Source organism: Drosophila kikkawai, chromosome X (assembly GCF_030179895.1).
Source record: "Drosophila kikkawai strain 14028-0561.14 chromosome X, DkikHiC1v2, whole genome shotgun sequence".
Classification (NCBI taxonomy): domain Eukaryota; kingdom Metazoa; phylum Arthropoda; class Insecta; order Diptera; family Drosophilidae; genus Drosophila; species Drosophila kikkawai.
In genome coordinates this window covers 12,896,155-12,918,282 of record NC_091733.1, presented here as the reverse complement: position 1 = coordinate 12,918,282, position 22,128 = coordinate 12,896,155, and the positions used below count along the sequence as shown (strand labels likewise).

Below are 22,128 nucleotides of genomic sequence, written 5' to 3'. Positions count from 1 at the left end.
AGAAACATTACTCCTTTTTATTCCAAGTAAATAACAAGTTTTTCTTGTTTTTTATGTTTGTTATTTATTTACAGCCCGAAAGGTGCGCGCGCGCTTTGATATCCTTATCCGTAAGGATGTTGTGGTCCTTGTTCGGTGTCCTTGCTGCCTGGACAGTTGTAATTGCGAGAGGGTTGTAATCGCGCCCTTAACTGCCACGAGTGTGTGTGTGTGCCAGCGATTGACCAGAGTGACCAGCCTGAAAAGTTGCCACCCCTTTGCGATTTTCATGCGTGTGTTTGTGTGTGCGTCGAGCTTCGCTCTAGCGCTGTCCCGCTTTGGCCAGTGTGGCCGGTGTGCCCACCCCCACACACGCACCAACACACGCACCAACACACATATGACCAGCGGCAAATAAACAAACGCCGGCAGCGACGCGGGCAGAGAGCGCGAAGCCAACCCACCACCACCACCGCACCACCACCTCCGCCGACACCATCATCACAAGCACCGGCACGGCACCGCACCGTTAGGAAAGGGCTGCGTCGGCGTCGGCCTCGGCGTCGCTTAGCCAAAATCAAATTGCCAGATTGGCATTAAAGTGCAAAAGCCTGAAATGAAATTGAATTATCTGCAGGCAGTCGCTCGCAGGACATCGTCGCGTTCGGACACATTCGCCTAAGCTCGCTCTTCCACTCACACACAGCGCCGCCTTCTCTTTTTGGCCAGCGCTCGACGCTCTCTCTCCCTCACTCTCTCCCGCTCTCTCAAGCCTCGTGCTCGTGTCCAAAGCGAGCTTTCGTCACACTTCCAACGCGTTCGCTGGCGTTCGCTCACTCGTTCGCTTAGTTGGTTGGAGCGTGGTCGCCGCGGTGTTTTTGTTGCTGCTTTTGGTGGGCCCTGGACAGCGGCGACAGGCAAAGCTGCGCAGCTTTCAGCGACAGCGGCTGAGGCAGAGGCAGAGGACCAGACGGCAGCGAAGACGCGCTCGCCGCTAAAACGTCGCAAGTAGTCGCGTACTTCCGCCGTTACCGTTAGCACCGCACACAAGCCGGAGCCGCAAAAGCGCGCACACACATACACACGTTTACCGTTGGCCGTCGTCGCGGCAAATAATAACAGTTAATCGAGAAGAAAAACAAAAATATATCAAAATACAAAACGAAAATAATACGTACGCAATGGGAAAATAATAGAAAGAAATAAGAAAAAAGAAACGAAAAGCAGGCATTCTTCTGTGCAATCCTCCATTTTTTTTTCAAGTGTCTCGGAGTGTGCTTTACCAACCAATTGGGTTTTTTTTCGATTCGTTGTTGAGCCAACTCCAATTGGAATCTCTTTTGGGAAAATGAAACCGCGTGCGAAGGTGACAACGACAGCGACGACAACAACAAAGGCAACAGCAAAACAGACACAGCTAAAAAACAAGGCTTGACGAAAAGTATCAAACCCGAAGGAAGCAAAGGAAAACCCAAAGTCCGAGTGCAAAAGGTTCCTATAGGAAATATACAACAATCGCAAAAAAAAAAATTATAAAAATAAAGGAAAATAGAAAATAAAAGTGATAAAGTGCTCAAGTTTAGTTCCATCAAAATTTACAAATATCATCCTTGTATTTTGTTTGTTTTGTTCCGGTTTTCCTCCTTATGACAGCCCAAGAAAAGCCATCAAAATGACAAAAACAACAACAAGTAAAACCAAAACTGAAGCTGTCTGATTAGAAACTAAATAATACCATTAAAAACTATTTTTTTTTAATAAAAAAAAAAACAAACACCGAAACAAGTGCAATAATAAGTAAACAAAAAATACGAAGCGGAGAGTTGTAGTAAAAGAAAAACAAAACAAAAACCTAGAATATATATTTTGAAACTTTCTTTATTGGAATTGGAAAACCTCAAGTGGAAATCGTTTAAAGTCGCGGTTAAAGTGTGTGTGTTTTTTTTTTAGAGATCGGCAGGACATTGCCCTTTGTGGGGTTAAGTGTGCCTGTGTCTGTGGCGAAGATTAAAACACCTTCCGGAAACTGGAAAGAAAAATGAGAATTAAAATGCCCGCGGTTCGAATTGCACAAGGTGAGTCTGATAAGCAAGGGTTAAAGTTTAAGTTTCCAATTGGGACATAAACAGCTGACGTCTGCAGGGTTGGAGGATTCTTTGGGTTTTCTGAAACAATATTTTAGGAATTAGTAAAGACATTTTCTCGTAATTTAACAGGAATTTTATTTTACATTATTTGTATTTTACCATTTAATATTAATTTTATTATTACCAGGGATTTTGGCTTTTTCGTTTGTTTACCTTGGTAGGTTAAAGGTTAACATGCTTATATAATAATTTCAAAGGCTTTAATTTACTTTTATAGATTAGGACACCTAAATAATAGTTTCTTATATATAAAATAAATTTTAAAAAAATCATACATTTATGTAAATATCAATGGCAATTTGAGCTTAATATATATTAGATAATATATGATTACCAGAGTGACCAAAACCGAGAAATACTGCAAGGTGACCCCTGAAAAGATGATCTCAATATCTCGTTCTGGAATGTGTGTTCTAGGTTCGGCTATAGCCTATGGTCAGGCCATATCAGTCGACCATGTCGCACCCACACCCACACCCCTCCCCGTACCATATGGAAGGTCTCCTTATTTTGTTATATTTTTGTTGTTGTTCTTGTATCTAGTCGAGTTATCGCTGCGATATGGCCAATGTCTAAATCAGAGCCAGTCGCCCCCGCCTAGGTGTGTTTGCAATGATTTTTTTTTTTAGATTTGTTGTTTTAACGCCTTTTCCCCCAAAATTTCGAGTTGTAGAATTTGCCGATTAGGGTTCTTTGTAATTTCCCTATCAACTCTATATGGTTTTCTTTTTTTTTTTTGGCGACCAGCGTCCAAGCTGCATTTGCTATGTGATTGTGGAAAAAACACGGCTTAGTTCAAAGAGAAATCAGGGCCGTAAAGCCATAAAGCGCCATACAATCGGCATATATCCATATCATTGTCATAATATGGATTGTTCGCGGCAGTAATAAAGTAAGTCGTATTTTTTTTTCGTTCGTTTTGGGGCCGCCACTCTGGTTGGGATTTTTTGCACAGATTTTCCATTTGTTGCCCAAGCAAGCAAGCGGCGTTATCAATCTTATCTAGATAGCGACGGCCGCTGGACAGTGACGCACTTGAGTTGGCCAGTACCGGGTACACTTGCTCCACTCCCCCCACTAAAAGGGGGAGGTAGGGTGGGGGGGTGAAGTGTGAGGAACCCTTGTGTCGTCAAACAATTTTAATTGCTCGCAAAGTTGTTTGCTGTTGGTGTTCTTTTCATATTCTTTTTTTTTTTCGGTCTATTTGTCTTACAAATCAAAATCAACAAGAGGGCGAGCAGCGAGGGCCTTTTCCAGGTAATTTCCAGGTGATAAGGGGAGAAGGCCTAATTGCTGACGATCGAAGGTGGAGGAGGAGGCTTGGACGCGATGCGATGCTCCGGAGTCCGGACCTGCCCTGCCATATGTCATATATATAAACATGGTAACCATCCTTATCGATATCTCCCTGCTCTGTCCCCAAAATTGCTGTTGTTAGCTAGCTAGGTGGCGGTGTTTGGTGTTCGGTGTTCCCTCCCCCTTCTTGAAGCCCACCTCGTCGTCCATCATAATTAATTGCTACAATTTCATTTTCGATTCCACTCGAAGGTGGGAATCTTTTTGATCTCCAAAAAAGAAACAAGAACAGGAGAGTCTCTTTACACACACAGCATTTCGTCATTTCGCCGCCCAAAGGGGGGTGTTGCTGCTCCTCGTCTTCTTATCAGCATGAGGAGGGGGTGGTTAAGGGGGGGAGGGAGAGAGGCTGATGAGTAATTTCCGAGAACAAGTCGCAATGTTCCATGTTTGACAAGTTCTATTGGGAGTGGGGTCTAAAATGGTAACAAAAGCTGGGGGAAAAACTGGGGAAAAATAAAGGCTTAAAAAGTAAGGAAAAGACTAGATTTTATAAATATAAATATAATAAATAAAAACTATAAAAATGTATAATAATTAATATAAAAAATGCATATAAAATTATAAACAAATACCCCAAATAAAGTCCCCAAGCTAAGGTCATATATTTTACTTTTAAATAAATAACAAAACCTTATTGAAGCATAAGAATTATAATAAATACAAAACAACTAGCCACTTAATCACTGATCTTTAAGCTATCAATAATTTCCAATGAAAGCACAAAACAAAAATGTAAACTCAGCTGCCCTTCGGTTAATATCCTGCCGGCCCTTGTTGAGCTTCGTTGCACAAACATCCTGAGGGGGAAATAGGGTTCGATATATACATATATGTATGTGCCCACCGATATGGTCAGCGTTAATCAAGCAGGACAGGCACCTGCCTGCCAGGAGGGCACGAGGCATGGGGAGATGACCCACCACCAGCATAACCACCTGGCGGGCGGCTGACCTGGGTGGCCTCATCTCATGGTCGTCCTGGCGCCTCTTGGCTGTTGATTTTTCCACCTTTTTTCGACTCTTTTTTTTAACTGGAAGCTTTTCTCGTACCTTGGGCGTTCTTTTAATTTGATTATCGACCAAACAGTGTCCATTAAATGAGCGACCGACCGACCAGGCGACCGCTGCCTTTTTTCGTGTTATCCTGCTCCTAATCGCCATGGCAACGTCCTCCTCGCGTTTTCAGCATTTGCAATTGTTATAACAAATAACAGAGTGACTCCTTCTGTCTCCTCCTGCCGCGTCCTTATTTTTTATTTTTATTTATTTATTATTTTTCTTTCTTTTTTTTTTTTTTTGCACCCACACTTGGCACACTCCCACATCCTTGCCCGCAGTGTCAACGTGTCGTCATGTGGACCTCAAACTTTTGTCCAGCTGCGGCTACAGTTTTTATTTTTTTGTGATGTTAAAACCCTAAAAGCGGCCAAAACATGGGGAGTCAAGGGGGTTAGGGGGAAGGGGGATTCCGGGCAGAATGCCAACTTTATTTGTTGTATTTTTGTATAATTAAACTGCTCTTAAAGAATGAGGAATCGCAAAATTTAGGAAATATTTTATAATATTATAAATATATTATATAAAATATATTGTATCTTTTGGATATTTATTTAAATGAAAGATACTTGTAATTTTTTGGAAGCATTTAATTAATAAAACAAAACATTAATATTCCATAAATATTACTAAAAGTAATAACGAGGTCTAAACAAATAAAAATCTATTGAAATTAATTTTTTTATAATTTAAGTTTTTGCTTTAAATAATTTTATATTTAATTTGATACTTAATTTTGGCCAATCTTGGAAATATATATCCGATGGGAAGTCGGGGAATATAGAAAATTTATTATTTTAATTTAATTTATTCAACAAAATTTCAAGAGTTATTTTTTGTAGAATTTTTTTTTGCCGTGCAGGAGGGGGAACTACTGCTGCTGCATTTGAATCCTTGCGGGGGGCAAGGATATGGCGGATATAAATTGAAACTGGCCCGTTCTGCTGCCGGCGCAGCGGGAGAGACCAGCGCCAGCGTCGCTCACATGGTCCAGACGGATGGATGGACGAGGGCAGAGGCTATGGATGTGGATGTGGCAACCCCCCTTGGAGCCCCGTGCCACTGCCAGGAGCAGGAGCAGCAGCAGCAGCAGCAGCATAATCAGCCACAACAGCGCTCAGCGAGTTACTTCCGCTGCGGCGAGTCTGGGCCTTAGACGGAGTCCTGGTTAGTACTGGATACTGGATGCGGCGTTCCCAGGACCTGGTCCAAACTGTCGCGCTAGGTGCATCCGTTTTGGCCAGCCCTGCATGTCCTGGGCAATGTCCCTTTCCCTCCCCCTTTTCGCCTTTGCTGAATTGTTTTGCACTTGTCTTTTGTTTTCCACTCGCTTTTCGCCTTTTGTTGTGTGTTTTTATGTCCTGACTATGTGTGTGTCGTCCCCCCCTCCTCCCCTCGGTCTGAGTTTTGTAATTTTTAAAGTTTTTTCGGTGTTAAAAGTGTGAATGGGTTTTGTGCTGCTGCCGCGACTTTTATGATTATTCTATTCTTTCACCTGAAAAAGCAAACAAAATTGTTGCGTGAGTTGGGGAAAACATTTGTACGTTTTATTTTTTACTTTGATAATTACATTTAAATTGGACAAGTATATATACTAAATATTTTATTTGTTTTTATGATTATTTATATTTATATTTATAATTAAATTTGAGTTTAACCTAACTTTTGTGACCAAAAATAATGGAAAGACTGTATTTATTATTAATGTTAATAAAATAAGTATTCCCTTTTCAATTGAATTTTTCAACTAAAAATTAATATAAATTCCAAAAAATATATGTATATTATTTCCATAATATAATATAATTTTACTTGTACTTAATTTTTTTTTAACAGCAAACTTAAGTCCCAAAAACCATTCTTTATAACTTGTTATATAAACTATTGACACCATGACCCTGTGCCGCATACTAAAACTATTATTATTATATTATAAAGCCTGCCAACGGTGCGTATACTTAATATTGGCTTGGGGGGCCGCCTAGGCAAAGAGCTAATAGCTGTGAAAAGGGGCGGGAAAGAGGCACCGAAATGACCTGAAACAGAAGCTAACAAGTTAATGAATCTTTTAGACTTTGTTTTGACGCGCATTTTCTTTTCTACACGTTTTTTTTTGTATTTTTTTGCCGGTTTTTATTTTTTTTATGATGTCCCGCCTCGCACTTTGGCAAACTTTTCACTTTCAACGAGGTGGTGGGTGGTGCGGGGTGGGTGGGGTTCAGAACTTGGCACCTTTGTCATAGTTAGAAGCCATCCCCCTTACAGTTTTCCCCCTCTCTGCCACCGTTTTTTTTTGTGTCTCTGCAAACAGCATTTTCTTTTCTTTTTGCTTTCTTTTTGCAAAGACGCGCGTAGCCGGCGAGCAAAACAAACCGCAAAATGTTCGAAAGCGAACATCTGACTGTGAGCGATGATGATGATGATGACGATGGGATGGGATGGGGTGGAGTATCCTGCCACGCCCCCGTAAGCCCCCCTCAATGTGGGCTTTCCCTTGCTCCCTGCGCACGCGCCTCAAATTTTTGCCTAGGCGCGAACCAAATTTCAATGGCTTTTCCTTTGGTTTTTTGTTTACTTTTGAGCTTCCTTTTTACTCTTTTTTTTTTTCTTCTTGAGGCAGCTCATTTTTCTTGCACTTCCACATGGCATCTGCTCATCCCTTTTCGAGCACGTGCCAAAAGCGAGAGAAGCCCACCGGAAATGCGGAAGATTCCAAGCGAAAAAAAAAACTACAAAATACAAGCATTTTCGTTGGGAATTATTATGGTAATAGTAATTATTTTGCATAAATTGGGCCAAGATCAAATAACTCAGCTGCTGCTGCTGCGGCTGCTGGGCGGGGTGCAGCGTGATTAGTTTCTGAAGCCGAAGAGAGGAACCCAAGTCATTCATTAAGATCCATGGGCTTGGCTAACAGCCGCGCAGCTCAAGCGCCTACGCGATGTCAAACCCAAGAGAAACCTCAACTTGAATCGGAATCAAACCCCCAAGAAGAAGACGAAGAAGCTCAGAGGAAGACCTCAGAAGAAACCCAGACTCAGAGGCTTCTTCTTCGGGCTTTTGTCTTTCGCGGCGAGTCTCCAACTAGGTTCGGCATGGGGTCTCCTCTCTTCTCCTCATTTATTATTATTTTGTTGTTGTTGTTGTTGTTGTATTTCTTTCGTTTTTAATTGAGCCAAGCAATTATTATTTCTTGGCTCATTCATTGATCCGCTTGCTGGCCCATTCATTGCGTTTATAAATAGCTCGAGCTCGCTCTGGAGATTGAAAATGCAAAGCCCACGCAATCCGTTGGATAGCCGGACCTCCAAGAGCCCGAGACCGAGAGCCTCCCCCCTTTAACCATTTCCGACTCCTCCAAGTGGTGGTGCACACACCCTTTAAGTGTAGAACAGTGCGTTTCATTAATAATGTGGCAAAATTAGAAGCTTTGTTAGGTTGGTAAAAGAACGTAGAAAATTTTTATATATTTGGGAATTTTTTTTTAGGGTTTTGTAAAATTTTAAATGTTTAGTTTTTTATAAATATATTTAATATATATCCAAAAAAATAAATAACTAATGTAATAAATTATGCTTGGTACTATTTTTTAAAAAATCTGAGAATCTAGAATAAGAAATCTTATAATTCTGTTGCAAGTTTCTTTCTTTTGAGCTTCGTTATATAAATATCTTGAATATATATCCAAGAACTTTATAAATTATGTTTGGGTAATAATTGTAAAGGATTATAGAACCTATAATAAACAGATTTAAAAATTCTGTAAGAGGTAGCCTTATTAAAGATAATAATATATCCCACTGAAAATTCTTATCTTTAAACAAATTTTATAAAATTAAATATAGTTCCTAAATACATATTCCCTTTACTAAAACATTTTTATAGATTCTAACTTTAGAACTTGTCATTTTCGAGCCACACTGTATGCCTGCGTATATCGGTTACAGTTTTGAGCTGAGGTTCGGTTTTAGTTTTGGATTCTCAGAGATTTTTTATTTCGGTCTCGTCACCAATGGGTTATAGAGAGACCCTAGGCATGTGGGTGTTTTTGGCAGCGAATTCAATAAAAACTTCACAGCCAATATTGTGGCCGATTTTGGCATGTGACCAGCTGCTCCTCCTCCTTCCCGAAATCCACCTCAATCCTCCTTCACTGATTGCCGTCTCGTGCTGTTGATGGTGGGTGTGGGTGCGGCCAACGGATGGCTCGGAATGGGTGGGGATGGATCTCTCTGGATCTCTGTGGATCTCTGTGGATCTCTGGTGGATATCCAGATGGATGGATCCATCTGCTCATTTCGTGTTTGCTCAGGCCCAGGCATAATTTAATTCAATGATTACTGATTTCAAAACGAAACCAAGATGCGAATCCAAAAGAAAAGTACAGAAAACATAAAAAAAAACCGTATGTGCGTCGCGCCCGGGCTCAAATAAATAAATCAATCACGACGAGAGCTTCAGAGGGAGAATCCGGAGCGGGGGGCAACTGCGGCAACCCCACCTCGAAATGCATGCAATGGTTCTCTTTCGGGGTCCAAGGCACTCCCCATTTCCGTTTGCCAGCGATTTATATCGGCACTTGGATGGATATGGATGCCACCATCTGGCCCTCAGTTTCCTTCCTCCTCCTCCAACGCATCTTATCAGCATAATTATTATCATTAAGATGCCATTGTCACATTGCATTGCACACCTTAAAGTGGAGCTCTGGGATCATCGAGGCACCCAGGCAGGCAGGCAGCTGTGGCTGTGGCTGTGGATGGATGCGTTGGATGATGCTGTGGATCCTACTCTACTCCTTCTTCTGCAAAGAAAAAAAACCAATAAAAAAGTGGGATAAAAAGCAAGCCAGAGGGAGGAGTCTGGCTCTGGCTCTGGGTCTGGGTCTGTGGGCGAAGTGGGTGGTGCTCAGAGCTTTTTCTCTTGAAAATTGCTCTGCAGAAATGCGCATACTTCCATGCATATTAAAGGTGTATTTGTGCCATCAATATTAAGGGTCATATTTGAATTTGGTCAATACTATTTATATTTTAATTTTTTTCTGTGGAAAGTTTCAGGATTTTTACAAATATTCGAAAAGTATAAGCTAGAATACCTTTATAGATATTTATCAAGCACTTGTTACATACTTGTTACATATTAGATGTTAAGTACTTACTGAGGTTAATATATTTATTTAACCAATTAAATAGTACAAAATGTTGTCTTAAAATCATTATAATATTTTTATTTTTTTTTTGTTGGGCTTAATAAATATCACTTAATATATTGTAGACTACAAAAAGAAAATAATCCTCCTTAATAAGATTTTATGGCTAATTTTTAAAGTATCTTTTGGTGTTATTAAATCTTCGAGTCTCCACCTACAATTCTTCTGTAATTAATTAATCTCTGACTTAATGGGTCTTATTATTATTGATATATGGGATATTTTGAATTGAAACATTAATGCGTATCTGGGGCTTCATTTTTCATCAGCGGCACACGTTTCTCAATTCTCGCAAATTCTCGCGATTCGCTCGCTAGCCATTCGCTGCGTCTTCTCCAGCTTCTCCCCTTTGCTGGTATTTGTGCGCAGTCTCCAGTCTTCAGTCTGCAGTCTTTACACTTGAAGAAAATATGTTATAATAATATAGTAAAATATTTATATAATAAATTGTATCATAATAGGGAGGAAATCATGTTATTATTATTTATTAGTTATTTTAGGAAAGACTTATTAAGGAATATTTAAATAATAAAAAAAAAACAATAATTAAACATATACAGTGAAATTTCATAGAAAATATAAAAAAAATGTACTACAATAAGTTATAAATAGGTTTTAATTTAAATAAAGAATAGTTCGATTTAGTTATAATTAATTTCATATAGGGAACTATTTTATGATTATAGTTTAAATTATTTAATATATATTTTATAATTATATAATTATTATTTTATACTCAAAGCTAAAAAAGAAATCTTTGAAAGTTTTCAAATCTTAAATATTATAAATTGTATTTCTCTCAGTGACTCAATTTTTTCGGGATCACCCGAAGACGCGCTCTGACTTGTCTTGGCTTTTGCGTTTTTCTTCTTTTTTTCTCTGGCTTTTGCTCTGTTTTTTTGTATTTTTTTGTCTGCCTTGCTCTACGCTTTTCTGTTGACGCCTCCCCCTTTTATTTATTCATTCGGTTTCCAGTTACAAATCCGCCTGATAACTTATTTACTCCGCTTTGGGGCTTTGTTCGTTCGCTTCGGTTGGGGCTCTCGGATCGTTGGGAGCGTTCGGATCGCTGTTCGGGTCGCTTCGGTTCGTCTTCGTGGCGATTGTGTGCGAGCAAGAGGCGGCTAGCTTTAGTGGGAGCTGAAGTGAGATGGAGACATGGGGCGAGTCGAATTGGGCAAGCGAATTGAATGAATATCAGTAGAAGAGCAGCAGCAGCAACAACAAAAAAGCAGGTTTCTTGTTGTTGCTTTTGTTTTTTATTTCCAGTTACCTGTCTTACCCCGTTTCTTCTTTCGCTGTTATCTGGGGTCCCCCTTGGGCCCCGGCATTACGGTATTTGTTATTGCCGTCTGAAGCTAAATAAGCTAAGACTGCTTCACACCTGTCTGTCGTCCGTCCCCCTGTCGCTCATCGCCTTCGTCTTCTGTCTTCTGTCTGTGTTTGCCGATCGCCAGCGCCTGTGTGCGTCTCTTTCTGTCCGATCTGCCCACTCTTTCTCCTCATTTGGCGTGTGCGTCTCTGTGTCGTTGGACATTTTGATTGGCCAGACCTTAATAAAGCCAAAGGCAAAGCGGAAAGCAAAAAAAAAAAAAAAGAAATAAAAATAATAAAAAAAAAAAAAAACTTAAACTCGAGCCAAGCCCAGCGGTCTCTCTCTATCTCTCTTGCTCACTCTTCCAGTCTGTCCCTCTCTTTCATGGGCTTGGCCACAGCATCGTCATCGTCTGCGATTTTTCCGCGGCGATTGCGCAGCTTGCTTACACACACACACACACACTCTCAGCCGCCATTTTGGAGTGTATATCAAAAATATTAAAAAAAAAAACTACAATTTACATCTTAAAGTTTTCTTTTCTTATAAAAGCTAGGGCACAGCTTGAAGTCTCTCAACTTCATTGGCTGTGGGCATAAAAGGGTTAAAAAATAGTTTAAAACTGGACAAGATCGTACAGAGGGAGAAAAGGCTTTGCATTTTTGCTTTTTAAAAGGATCTTTCTTTGATCATTTTTCAAACTTTTTAAAAGGAAGTCTTGAAAGCTTCTCCCTTAATTCTCTGTGTATTCCCAAGGATATTAAGGCGCAAAAAGTGCCCTCAAAAGAAAGGGGTGACTTGCGCTGACCTCGGTAGTACGTTGAGCGGTTCCTAATTGAATTCGCAGTTCCCAGTTCCCAGTTGGACTTCCCGGGCAGTTGCCAACTTGGCCACTTTCCAAAGGCAGGACAGGACACTCGCTCTCTCTCTCTCTCTCTCTCCTTCCCTCTCCATATATTCCTGTGAGGACCTTTCGAGGGCAAAGGCCTCTCCTGTTCTCAGCTGGAAAATTGCACATGCGATGCTTCCTTTCCTTTCCTTGCCTTTCCTGTCCTGTCCTGTCCTGTCCTTGCCTCTTCGTACGTTTCCCTGTGCGTATGAGTGATGTTACCAACTGCATATGTGTGTGCTGGGAATTTATGCATCAGCAGGCACACAGACAGGGTCCTCTTTTGGTCCTTTTACAGCCTCATTTGGGGGAACAGAGAGGGCCACAGATAAATAGAGAGAGAGAGAGGGAGAGAGAGAGAGAGAGAGAGAGAGAGACAGAGCGCCATTGTCGGGCGCAAGTTGCGCATAATTGAAACATAAAACGCTTGGACACCAATTCACAAAAGGCCAAAGAAGAGCCACCCAAGAGTTGCCACTTTTTGGGGAGTCACTTTTGTGCCAAAGAAAGGAGACAATTGTGTGTAAGGAAATGCATTCTGTGTGTGCGTATGTGTGTGTGTGATTTATGGGGCTGTTGTTGTTTTTGCTTGCCAGCCATTTGTTGTAAATTGAAGAGTGCCAAACCGCACATTTGAATATGGCAGTTGGGAATTGGCCTGGCCATAAACAGTGGGTTAACTTGGGTTAAAAACAGGTAACATGTTGGTCTAAATAATTTAATAATAAAGTAAATTTTAGCTTGAAATGAAAGGGTTTAGGAAAGTTAATACATTCTGGAAAATTTAAGGAAATATCTAAAAAATAAAAAATAAATAAATTTATAGAGGTACTTTTTAGATGTATTTCTCTCTTAAAACCCATGACAAAATATTATTTTCTTGAAATGTATATATTAAATAATATTCTCTGACAATATTTTTCCCGTTAGTAAAGCTCAAGACCTCTTTAAGATAATGATTTCAGGCATCCTTCACAAGGAGTAAGAAATAATATGTCAGCAAGTGGGTTGCTGCTCTCTTGACCTCCAGTTAAACTGCCAAAAAAAAAAAGAAATGGGAAATAGGAAATAGAAAATAGAAAATCCCTGGAATAAAGGAGGTGAAAAGCAGAAGGAGGCGGAGCAACTGAAACCGAAACAGAAGCCGAAACAGGAGCTGGGATTAAGACCTAGACCAGGAAGTACACATGTACAAGTCAGAAATGCACTACAAGAAAAAGGAAATCAAAAGAACAATTAAAGAAACAGATTGAAAAATATATTAAATATTAAAATATATAAATATTAAGCTTAAAAGTTTTAGTTGAAATATTTACAAATAATATTTCAATGATATTTACAATTAGTTTTAAATATTTATTAGTTGAAATCTTTATTTGTTTTTATTCCGTGCAGCGGCTTTGCCGCTCCAGTCGAACGGTTTCGCTACTTTCATTTGTTCATTGTGTCCTGCCCTGCGGTGCCGGCATCGTCCGTGGTCCTTCCTCGCCCGTTGTCCGTCGTCCTTGGTCCTTCGTCCTGCCAGTCCTGCGGTTAAGTTCTCCAAATTGCAGTCAGCAGTCTGGAGCTACAAGCTACATGCCACACAGCAGCAGGAGTAGTTTCTCCTACTCCTGCCTGACTCCGGGCAAATACATAGCCTGCTCCTCCTGCTCCTCCTCCTTCTGCACCGTCTGATTCCCTCGGATCCTGCAGCCAGGATACTGGAGACTGTCCAATAAGTGGCAAAAACGACGCGTGCTATCTAGTCATCTGCAGGATGAGGCGAAAGGAGCTGGGAGTTCCAGCGATGGCAATGCCAATGGAAATGGAGATGAAGCGGGCTGCCAGGATTCAGAGTGGGTGCAGTAGTAGGACCTCCTTCTCGATGTCTCTCCGCCAGACAACGTCCAAGGTCCACTTTTGTGTGTACGGGGGGGCGGACGGCACGAATCACTCAGCCGCAGCGCATAAAGTTCAAGTTGGGCGATTTCCCGGGAACAGTTGCCAGGCAGCCGTGGACGCTCCATGGTTGGGATATCCAAAAACTCCTAGCTTCAAGCAAATAAAATCAACAAAATTCAAGTTTTTATTGTTGGCCCCGACAAACACATAGAAACCGAGAGCGAAAGAGAGATGAAAGGACGAAGGATTCGCCGATGCACATATGTATTCCTTCGACTCCCCCTCCCCCCAGGAATACGTATCGGTATCTCGGGGCCTGGTACATATATGTGTATCTTGTGGAACGTGTACTATCAACGTCATCGGCCACATTTGGTCGTCGTCTGTCCCTGGCGGGTTTCTCGGTTTGCAGCAGCAGCATCTGTAGCATCCTTGGCATATCCCTACTCCCCCTTGCAGGTCCTTCTGACACATCGTTTAAGTGTCGCATCCGGGTGTCCGAGTTCGACTTCAACTTCAGCTTCAGCTTTCAGCTCCTGCTCCTGTTCGAGTTCGAGTTGGAAGGAAGCAGGATCTGGTTCTTCGCACAGGAAACAGCCCCCAAAAATACACACCCAAACACAGACACACACACAAACACACACACTATTGATTTTGGCCAGAAGCTGGGGGGCTGCCTGGCCACAAGGGATGTGTCCTGGCCGTTGTTGAGCCTGGGAGTGTGGGTTCCCCAAAAAAAAGGGGCAGCCACTGGACGATTGGACGATTGGACAAAGGGGCGTATGAGTATTGGAATACGTTAGTTATGTGTCCAGTTTTTGAGACTCCGCCCATTTGAAGATATTTGAAGCTTGAAGCTTAAATTTTTAAGGAAAAAACCTATAATACCTATTTAGAAAGTTGTACAAAAATGTTTAAAGTAAAATTAAAGGTAAAAATTAATATTTTTGTATTTATTTAATTTCATAGTTTGTTATTTAAACAATTTTTACAAAATTCGAGAACGAAAAGTGAACTTTTTAGGCTAAAAACCAATAATTAGGCCTAAAATGCATTGTTTTTTAGCTTTTGTTATTGAAATTCAACATCTAGATCTAAAAAAAATAATAATTAAATAATTAAATAAATTAGTTTTCAGATTTAAAATTTGTATATTTAATGTTTTACTTTTTTTTGTATTTTTATTTCAACATTTTAATTAACAAAAATGTTTATAAAAAATCTTAAAATTTAGTTCATTTGTCTTTATTTTTGTTTTTCCAACTTTATTTTATTTAAATCAATATATTTAAATAACCAAAAATAACTATTTTATAGTATATAGTACATAGTACCTCTGGCCATTCATTGAATTCGATTACTTGGAGGCACACACACACTTAGACACACACAACCCCTTTGGCCAGAAGAAGAGGAAGAAAATCAATAAAAAAAAGCCAACACCCAACCGCAAGACAACCTATAAATAAATGGCCATCTCTTCTCACCTGTGCCTCCTGCCAGAGAGTCACTCGTGCCCCGTGAAGCCATTTAATTGCCGGCAGACAGAGCTGGGAGACGGCAGAGAGCAGGAACCACTCCTGACCACTCGACCTGCGGCTGGCGAAGATTAGCTCCTCGGCGCGGGCTAATAGCCAAGCCATAAAAGACAATACCAGGAGGCAAATAGCGGACGCGGACGCGGATCGTGTAACCGAAATGTAACCGAGACCTGGTACCCGGGGTACCACACGTTCCACACACATGGAGGCAGCCTCGCCAGACGCCCAGAGATACCGAGACTTCCAGCTTCCCAGCTCCCAGACTTTGGACAACTTTGACTTATTGCTGCGACAGATACAATTACAAACGATGGGCTTTGGTCTTGCGGTCAATGAATGAATGGCGAATGAATGAATGAATGAATGAATGAGTGGTCCAGACTAAGGTCTCCAGGCACTGAAAAAGAAAATGGGGTATAACAATGTGGGGAAAGTTAAAAGGATAACTGAAAGTTCCGAAATTTAGGAAACTAAGATTTATATTTTCTTTATTTTATTTCATTTTATTTTTAAATCTCCATTTTTTTATAACTAAGTTTTCCTCAGTGTATTGTCTTCTTTATAACCCAGTCTCTACTCAGGGCCAAAGTTTTCTCACCTTTGTCTCTGGTGTCTCTCGGCGATCGATCGGAAGCGATGCCAATCGCGATTTGTTATCACGGCTAACGATGGACCCCAAAAGAGAGAGAGAGAGAGAGAGAAACCCTACCAATATATATGAATATATATATATATATATATTTATTTGTATATCCATATCCGAGTCTAGGATCATCGAACTCTGGGTGACTGCGGTGGGGAATCCTCGGCCTCAAGCCCATTGTCTTACTTGGCTCCTCCGACTTATTGCGGTTAACCGAAAGTTGTCTATAAATTATTAAAATTGTCTCATTATTCATATGGAATACAATAGATTTCATTTACGTTTCATTTTATTACAACAAACAGAGACAAACAAACAAACAAAATAAAAACAAATAAACAGCCACAAGAACCGCAGAACCGGTCCCTAGAACTAACTGAGAGAACCGAACCGAAGGTGAACTTAACTTAACTGAACTGATCCGAGAACCAGACCAGGTCCAATTGCCTTTGTTTTGTTTGCATTTTAGGTTTGGTTTGGGTTTGCCTTTTGTTTTTTTTTTACTTGGTTTTTTGTTGAATTTTTTTGTGGGGTCTCAAGAGCACTTGAGGCCTGACACTGAATGCGTGGGAGAATCTTAATGACACACACAGAGAGTTGAGGTTAAGCCCAGACCCAGGCCCAGTTCCTGGTAAAAGTTGGCCAAAATTGCAAAAGAAGAAAAACCAAAAAGAAATCTTGAAGAAACCCTAAAGAAACCCTGAAGAAACCCTGAAGAAATCTATATTTTACAACATTTTACTTGTCTTAAAATAAGAGGATTATTTTTAAGTTATTTATGGGATAATTTTCTATATTTAAGAAAAATCTCATTAAAACTTATAACATTTTTCTAAAATTAAAATAAACTAAAATTAAATTAAATAAAATCAAAGAAATTTTTACTGTTCATTTTTATATTTTTCTTTCTCAAAATTAAAATAAATAATAATAACTATATATATTGTTTTTTATATATTTTTAAGCCCTAACCTAAGCCAATTCTAATCCTAAACTTTATATATTTTTATATTTTTGCAGGTGAGTTACCTCTTTCCGTTTAAAAATCCTGACTTGGTCAGCCTGGAATAGTTTGTAAGTACTTGGGGGGTTCTCTTTTCCTCCCTCTGCCTCGGCTCTTGTCAGATCTGGCCAAGATGAGGCCTGAACATGGCCCCATTACATGACCGGCGCGTGTAATCGTCTGGCTTCTGCTCCTGCTCCTCTCTCTCTCTCTCCCTCTCTCTCTCTCTTCGCCGCCGCCTAATTATGTAAGTCGAGAGTCCTCCTCTTCTGAACTCGTTAACCCATCCGATGACATCTCAATACGGAGTCCCAGAGTCGCCAACTTGGCCATGTCAAAACCTCAGAGGGCGCATTGTCAATGTCCGAGTTGGATGTCAGCAGGTACTCCTTGTGCCTCGAACTGGGAACATGGGAACTGGATTGGAATTTTCGTGCAGCGAAACGCAGAATTTTCCAGAACAACTTTGATGCATCGTCGCTTAATTAGCATTGGAAAAGCGGTGGTGGGGTGGTGCAGGTAGAGCAGGTAGTCTACACCTAATTAGTGGCCTTGACTGGCCTGGCTGATGGATAGATGGATGGTTGGTTGTTGGATGGATGGCTGGCTAAATGGCTAAATAGATGAACGTTGAATGACATCTAGCTTGGCCAAAAATCCAACAGGAGTTACAGTGGAAAAAATAGTATGTTTCATACATATGTGGGGATTTTCTAAAAGCTTTTTTGGGAATATAAAAAATATTTATATAAATATTAATATATAAATTATAAGATTTCGTTTATTTAAATATAAATAAAATATGATCCTATATAATTTCATATCGAAAATCCTAAACTTTTATAAATCGAATATTTAAAAATCTATATACATATATTGCATTTCATTTTTAAAAAAAGTTAAAAATCTGTTAAAGGATCTAATAAATTAAATAAAAGCTGGATTCTTGACACGTATCGCAAAGTAAAACAATATCGATAAATGTATCGATTACATTCTCGATTTATTTATATTTTTAACCTTTTCTTTTCTTTCAAAAAGTGAAAGAATAAAGCATTTTTAAATATATATAACTATTAGTAAAATACAGATAGATTGTGTATATGAAATATATTTTATATATATTTTTTTTTATTTAATTTTTAATCCTTAAAATCAGGAAATCAGGTGATATTTTTTATGCTGTGTGTGCACTGTTTGCACATTGGACTTTGCACTGTCTGTATGTCATTGGACTCTGACTTACACGACATCTGAGCAGCCGAAAAAGTGGAGTAGGAAAATCGAGAGGGAAAATCGGGAAAATGCGGCGATGAGGGAGAGGGAAGCGGGCTGCTGCGGTAATGTTGCGTGCATGTCTTACACAATCCAAATCCCAGTGACGCCGTACGCAAATTTAGCATCGTCGGGCGATGAGCGAGGCGAAAACTAAGTGAAACAAATCGCAGCTGCATGGCTACCTGCACACACACCCAGGACACCCCCGAAATTATTGGGAGGTGTCAATGCATGGCATGTGTGTGTGCGGGGCTGTCAGGGGTTAAACGCGCTGATTCAGCAAATGTGCAAAATATATGCATCACAAATACACAAAATAGTCGTGGGTTGGCTTGTAATTTAAATACTTGATTTTAAAGGCTTTTAAAATACATTTTTTTAACTTAAAGGGAATTTTAACAACTATTTATTAATTTAAATTAATAAATATTTAAGGAGAAAAGGCTTATAATTTATTTAAAAGGCTTTCTTATGAGTTCCACTCAAATATTTAGTTAGCAAAGGATAGTTTCAGTTATTTTGAATATTATTTTAGTTTAGGTACTATGTTTTTTATTATTATTTGATAGTTATTAAAATTTCAAATAGTTTTTAATTTAATTTATGTAAGAAAAAATATTTTGAGGAGGCAAGAAATTATTTAATAAATTATTTGTATGCCTTTAAAGTTGAATGCTTTAATTTAGGTAAGAAAAAGTATTTTAAATTATTTTTATGATTCCTAACTATTAAAAAATAATTCTTTTTACCTTAAAAAATATGTGTTGCCTTTAAAAATGAAAGATTAAATACTTTAAATAATTTGCTCGGTGTAAGGGACTTAAGCTTCCTTTAGCCTTCAGCCATTATTGTCCTTTGGTCGCTTTTCAAGGCTTAAATCCGATTGATACCCGCTGTGTTTGTGTGGGTGTGAATGGATGGATCTGTGTGTGTGTGTGTGTGTTTCGATGTATCTGTGTGTGGATTGCGGCATGTCCGACTTGCGGCAAGTGCGTGTAAATGCAAATGTTGTCGATGCTCAGCCGAAAATTGGATTGCCAAAAGGGCGGTGTCGGAGAGGCTTAAAGCTATGTTCTTCAACCCAGAACAGAGCTAGAACCAGAGAGCCAGAGCCATAGCCAGACCGCAGACGTGTCCCTAAATGTCGTCCCCATTCAGCCAGCAAATCCCTAATACAAATTGCAAAGGCAACCGCGACCAGGGCCCAGCTTTTGGTCTGTTCAACATTTGTTGCTGCCGATGCTGCTGTTGCTGTGGATGTTGCAGCAACTATTGCTGCTGCTGTTGCTGCGGTTGAGCAAATCAAGCCTCAAAAGCCTCACTCTTTTCGCTGGGCATTCGCATTCAATGAATTCAATTGCCGACAACCGCAGACGAGAGCCAAAAGTCACTTGTATATGGGCCTCAAAAACCCATAGCAAATACGACGAAAAAAAAGTGCAACATAAAAAATAAACTAAGCCAAGAGTCGCGTAAAGTAAAATAAAAATAAAATTAAATACGTTAAATCCAGAGGCAAAGCGAAGACGACGCCATCGATGCTGCACTTTCAATGTTAGACCCTCGAAAGCCCTTTTGTTTCTTTTTTTTGTGGTGGCACTGCGAGAAAAATTGAGCTGGGTTTGAAATTAATTTTACATTTATTATCTATATTATCAAAAACAAAAAACACAAAAAGCTCGAAAACTCAAAAAAAGAAACTCAACATAAAGTGTAAAGTTGTATATATCGATATTTTAAATATCAAAAAATATCACATTAATCGTTAAAATATCGATATTATTAAATGGCCCTCAAGAAACCCTTGAAAACCCAAAAAATTCCATCAAAAACCACAATACTGTGTTCTAAAAATCCCCTTAAAGTTCTTTTAAGTCTAGGTACTTCCCCTTTTAATATATTTATTTTTTGTATTAATTTGTTGCCAGTGTACCTGTACCTGATCGCTGCTTTGTTTATTCTTTGAGTTCCCCTTAGTCCGCTCACTGTGACTGTCCCTGTGCCGCCTTCAATTGCGTCACAACGACGCACCGAGATACAAAGATACACAGATACTTGGAGGCGATGCAGTTGCATCTTCGGCACTTGCAGTCTTGCTCTCTCTCCCTCCCGCTCTTAATCGTGCACCTCGAGACGTCACATTTTATTTTTGGCCACATTGATATGCAAGTGACGACAGAGCGCGACGACGACGACGACGACGACAACAGAGGCAGGTGCGGAGGATATGCAGATATATACGAAAAGTATCTGCAACATGACTTTCAAACGTAATACAAACAGAGAGCTCATCCATATGGATGCCCTATGGCTGTGGCACCTAGGTCGCATTCATTGTCCGCCAGCTGGCCGCCTTCGACAGTCGGTCGATCACGCGGAGCATAGCTATAGCTTCAAGTGCCGAGTAACCGAGTATCCGAGTATCCGAGTATCTGAGTATCTTAGTATCTTGGGCATAGGAGCATCCCAGCCTAAGAGTATCTGGCAGATACAAGTGGCGATGCGACGCGACTTCAACTTTCAACTTTGCATCTCTCGATTCCGTCGCTTCGTTTCGTTTTGTGTACGAATTTGTTGAGTTGTTTATTTATTCCTTTTTCGGCTGGCATTATTTCTATGAGTTATATCTCTCCCCGGCACTAGGCCTTTGTAGGTTAGACTGGAGCCTTGAGCCACACAGTACAGTTAGTGTTGCATGTTGCAGGTTGCTAGTTGCAGGTTGCTAGCTGCTCGTGCTGGCTGCTCGTGGGTCGCACGTCACTTGGGCCTTTGTTTGCTGCCGTTCGAATTGAAGGAATTGAAGGCTTCGAGTGGGTTTAGCTCTTAGACAGGAGCTGGGCAAACACTTGGCTTGGCCTGCGATTTGGCTGGAGATTGTATGTGTGCCACATTTTTGATTCTCACCGTTCGGGTGACCTTCAGAGGGAACCGGGACAGGTTCCCATGACACCTGCCCTGCCCTTAACACTTTCGGCTGACATTCATCAATCAGCTCACACAGAAAAAAAAAAACAGAGTAGAGTCTTCTTTTCATTCATGGACACACAAAGGCAACCGAGAGGCCCTGCGAGTTGTCAACGGCTTGGAGGTAGAGGTACCGTTGCCGCCTCCCAAGTTTCCCCTACCCTACCCTCCATCTCTTCATTGCCCAGGTTCAGGTCCAGGTCCAGGTCCAGAGTGTGGGAATCTGTTACCCTTTCTCTCAGCGCGCCTAAGCAAATACGAAATAGCTTTTCTGCAACGGCAGCGGGCACAGGCAACAATGAGCGACGCGACGACCAACCACAGAGACCGAACGGAGCTGACATCCAAACACTTTCCAGCCTGCACTGAGAGAAAAAAAATGTATTTTTAAATAATATTTGTAGATTATCTATCAAAGCAAGAAGGGGTTTCATTTAAAAGCATTAATTTCTAAGCATTTTAAAATTAACAATAAAAGTATTCATATAAGAAACTTTGTGGCTTTTATCCGCATTTAAATATACATATTCTTGTCTTTTGTTTATAATTCTCAAGTCCTTAACATAAATCTTTAAAATCCTTGAAAATTACTTTTTCCTTAGCCTGGATAATTGTTTTTTAAACAGAAATAAACCTTCCAAATTATTTATTGATCTCAGCATCTTTTCAAATTAATTAACCACATTTTTTAACAAAATTTTCAGTATGTATTCTCTCAGTGTACAGAGGCTGCTTCTGCTGTCGTCAGGTGCATTCGAGTCCGAGTCTGGGCTTTGAGTCAGAGTTGAGTTTGCCATTGTTTCAGAGCCAGAGATTTTTTGAGGCGCCCCCGCACTGTCAATGTTTTCGGCCGGTCGTCCCA

At 40.2% G+C, this 22,128-nt stretch overlaps 1 protein-coding gene across 2 annotated transcripts in view; it reads left to right on the top strand.

Moving 5' to 3' along the window:
* The first annotated feature begins 816 nt into the window (after positions 1 to 816).
* Positions 817 to 22,128, top strand: part of Cph (BCL11 transcription factor chronophage) — a 50,046-nt gene continuing 28,734 nt past the window's right edge. For both annotated transcript variants that reach the window (XM_017173734.3, XM_070288588.1), the window contains exon 1: positions 817 to 2,054. In XM_017173734.3, the coding sequence (XP_017029223.1) occupies positions 2,018 to 2,054 (37 nt within the window). In that variant the 5' untranslated portion in view covers positions 817 to 2,017. The remainder of the gene's footprint in view (positions 2,055 to 22,128) is intronic.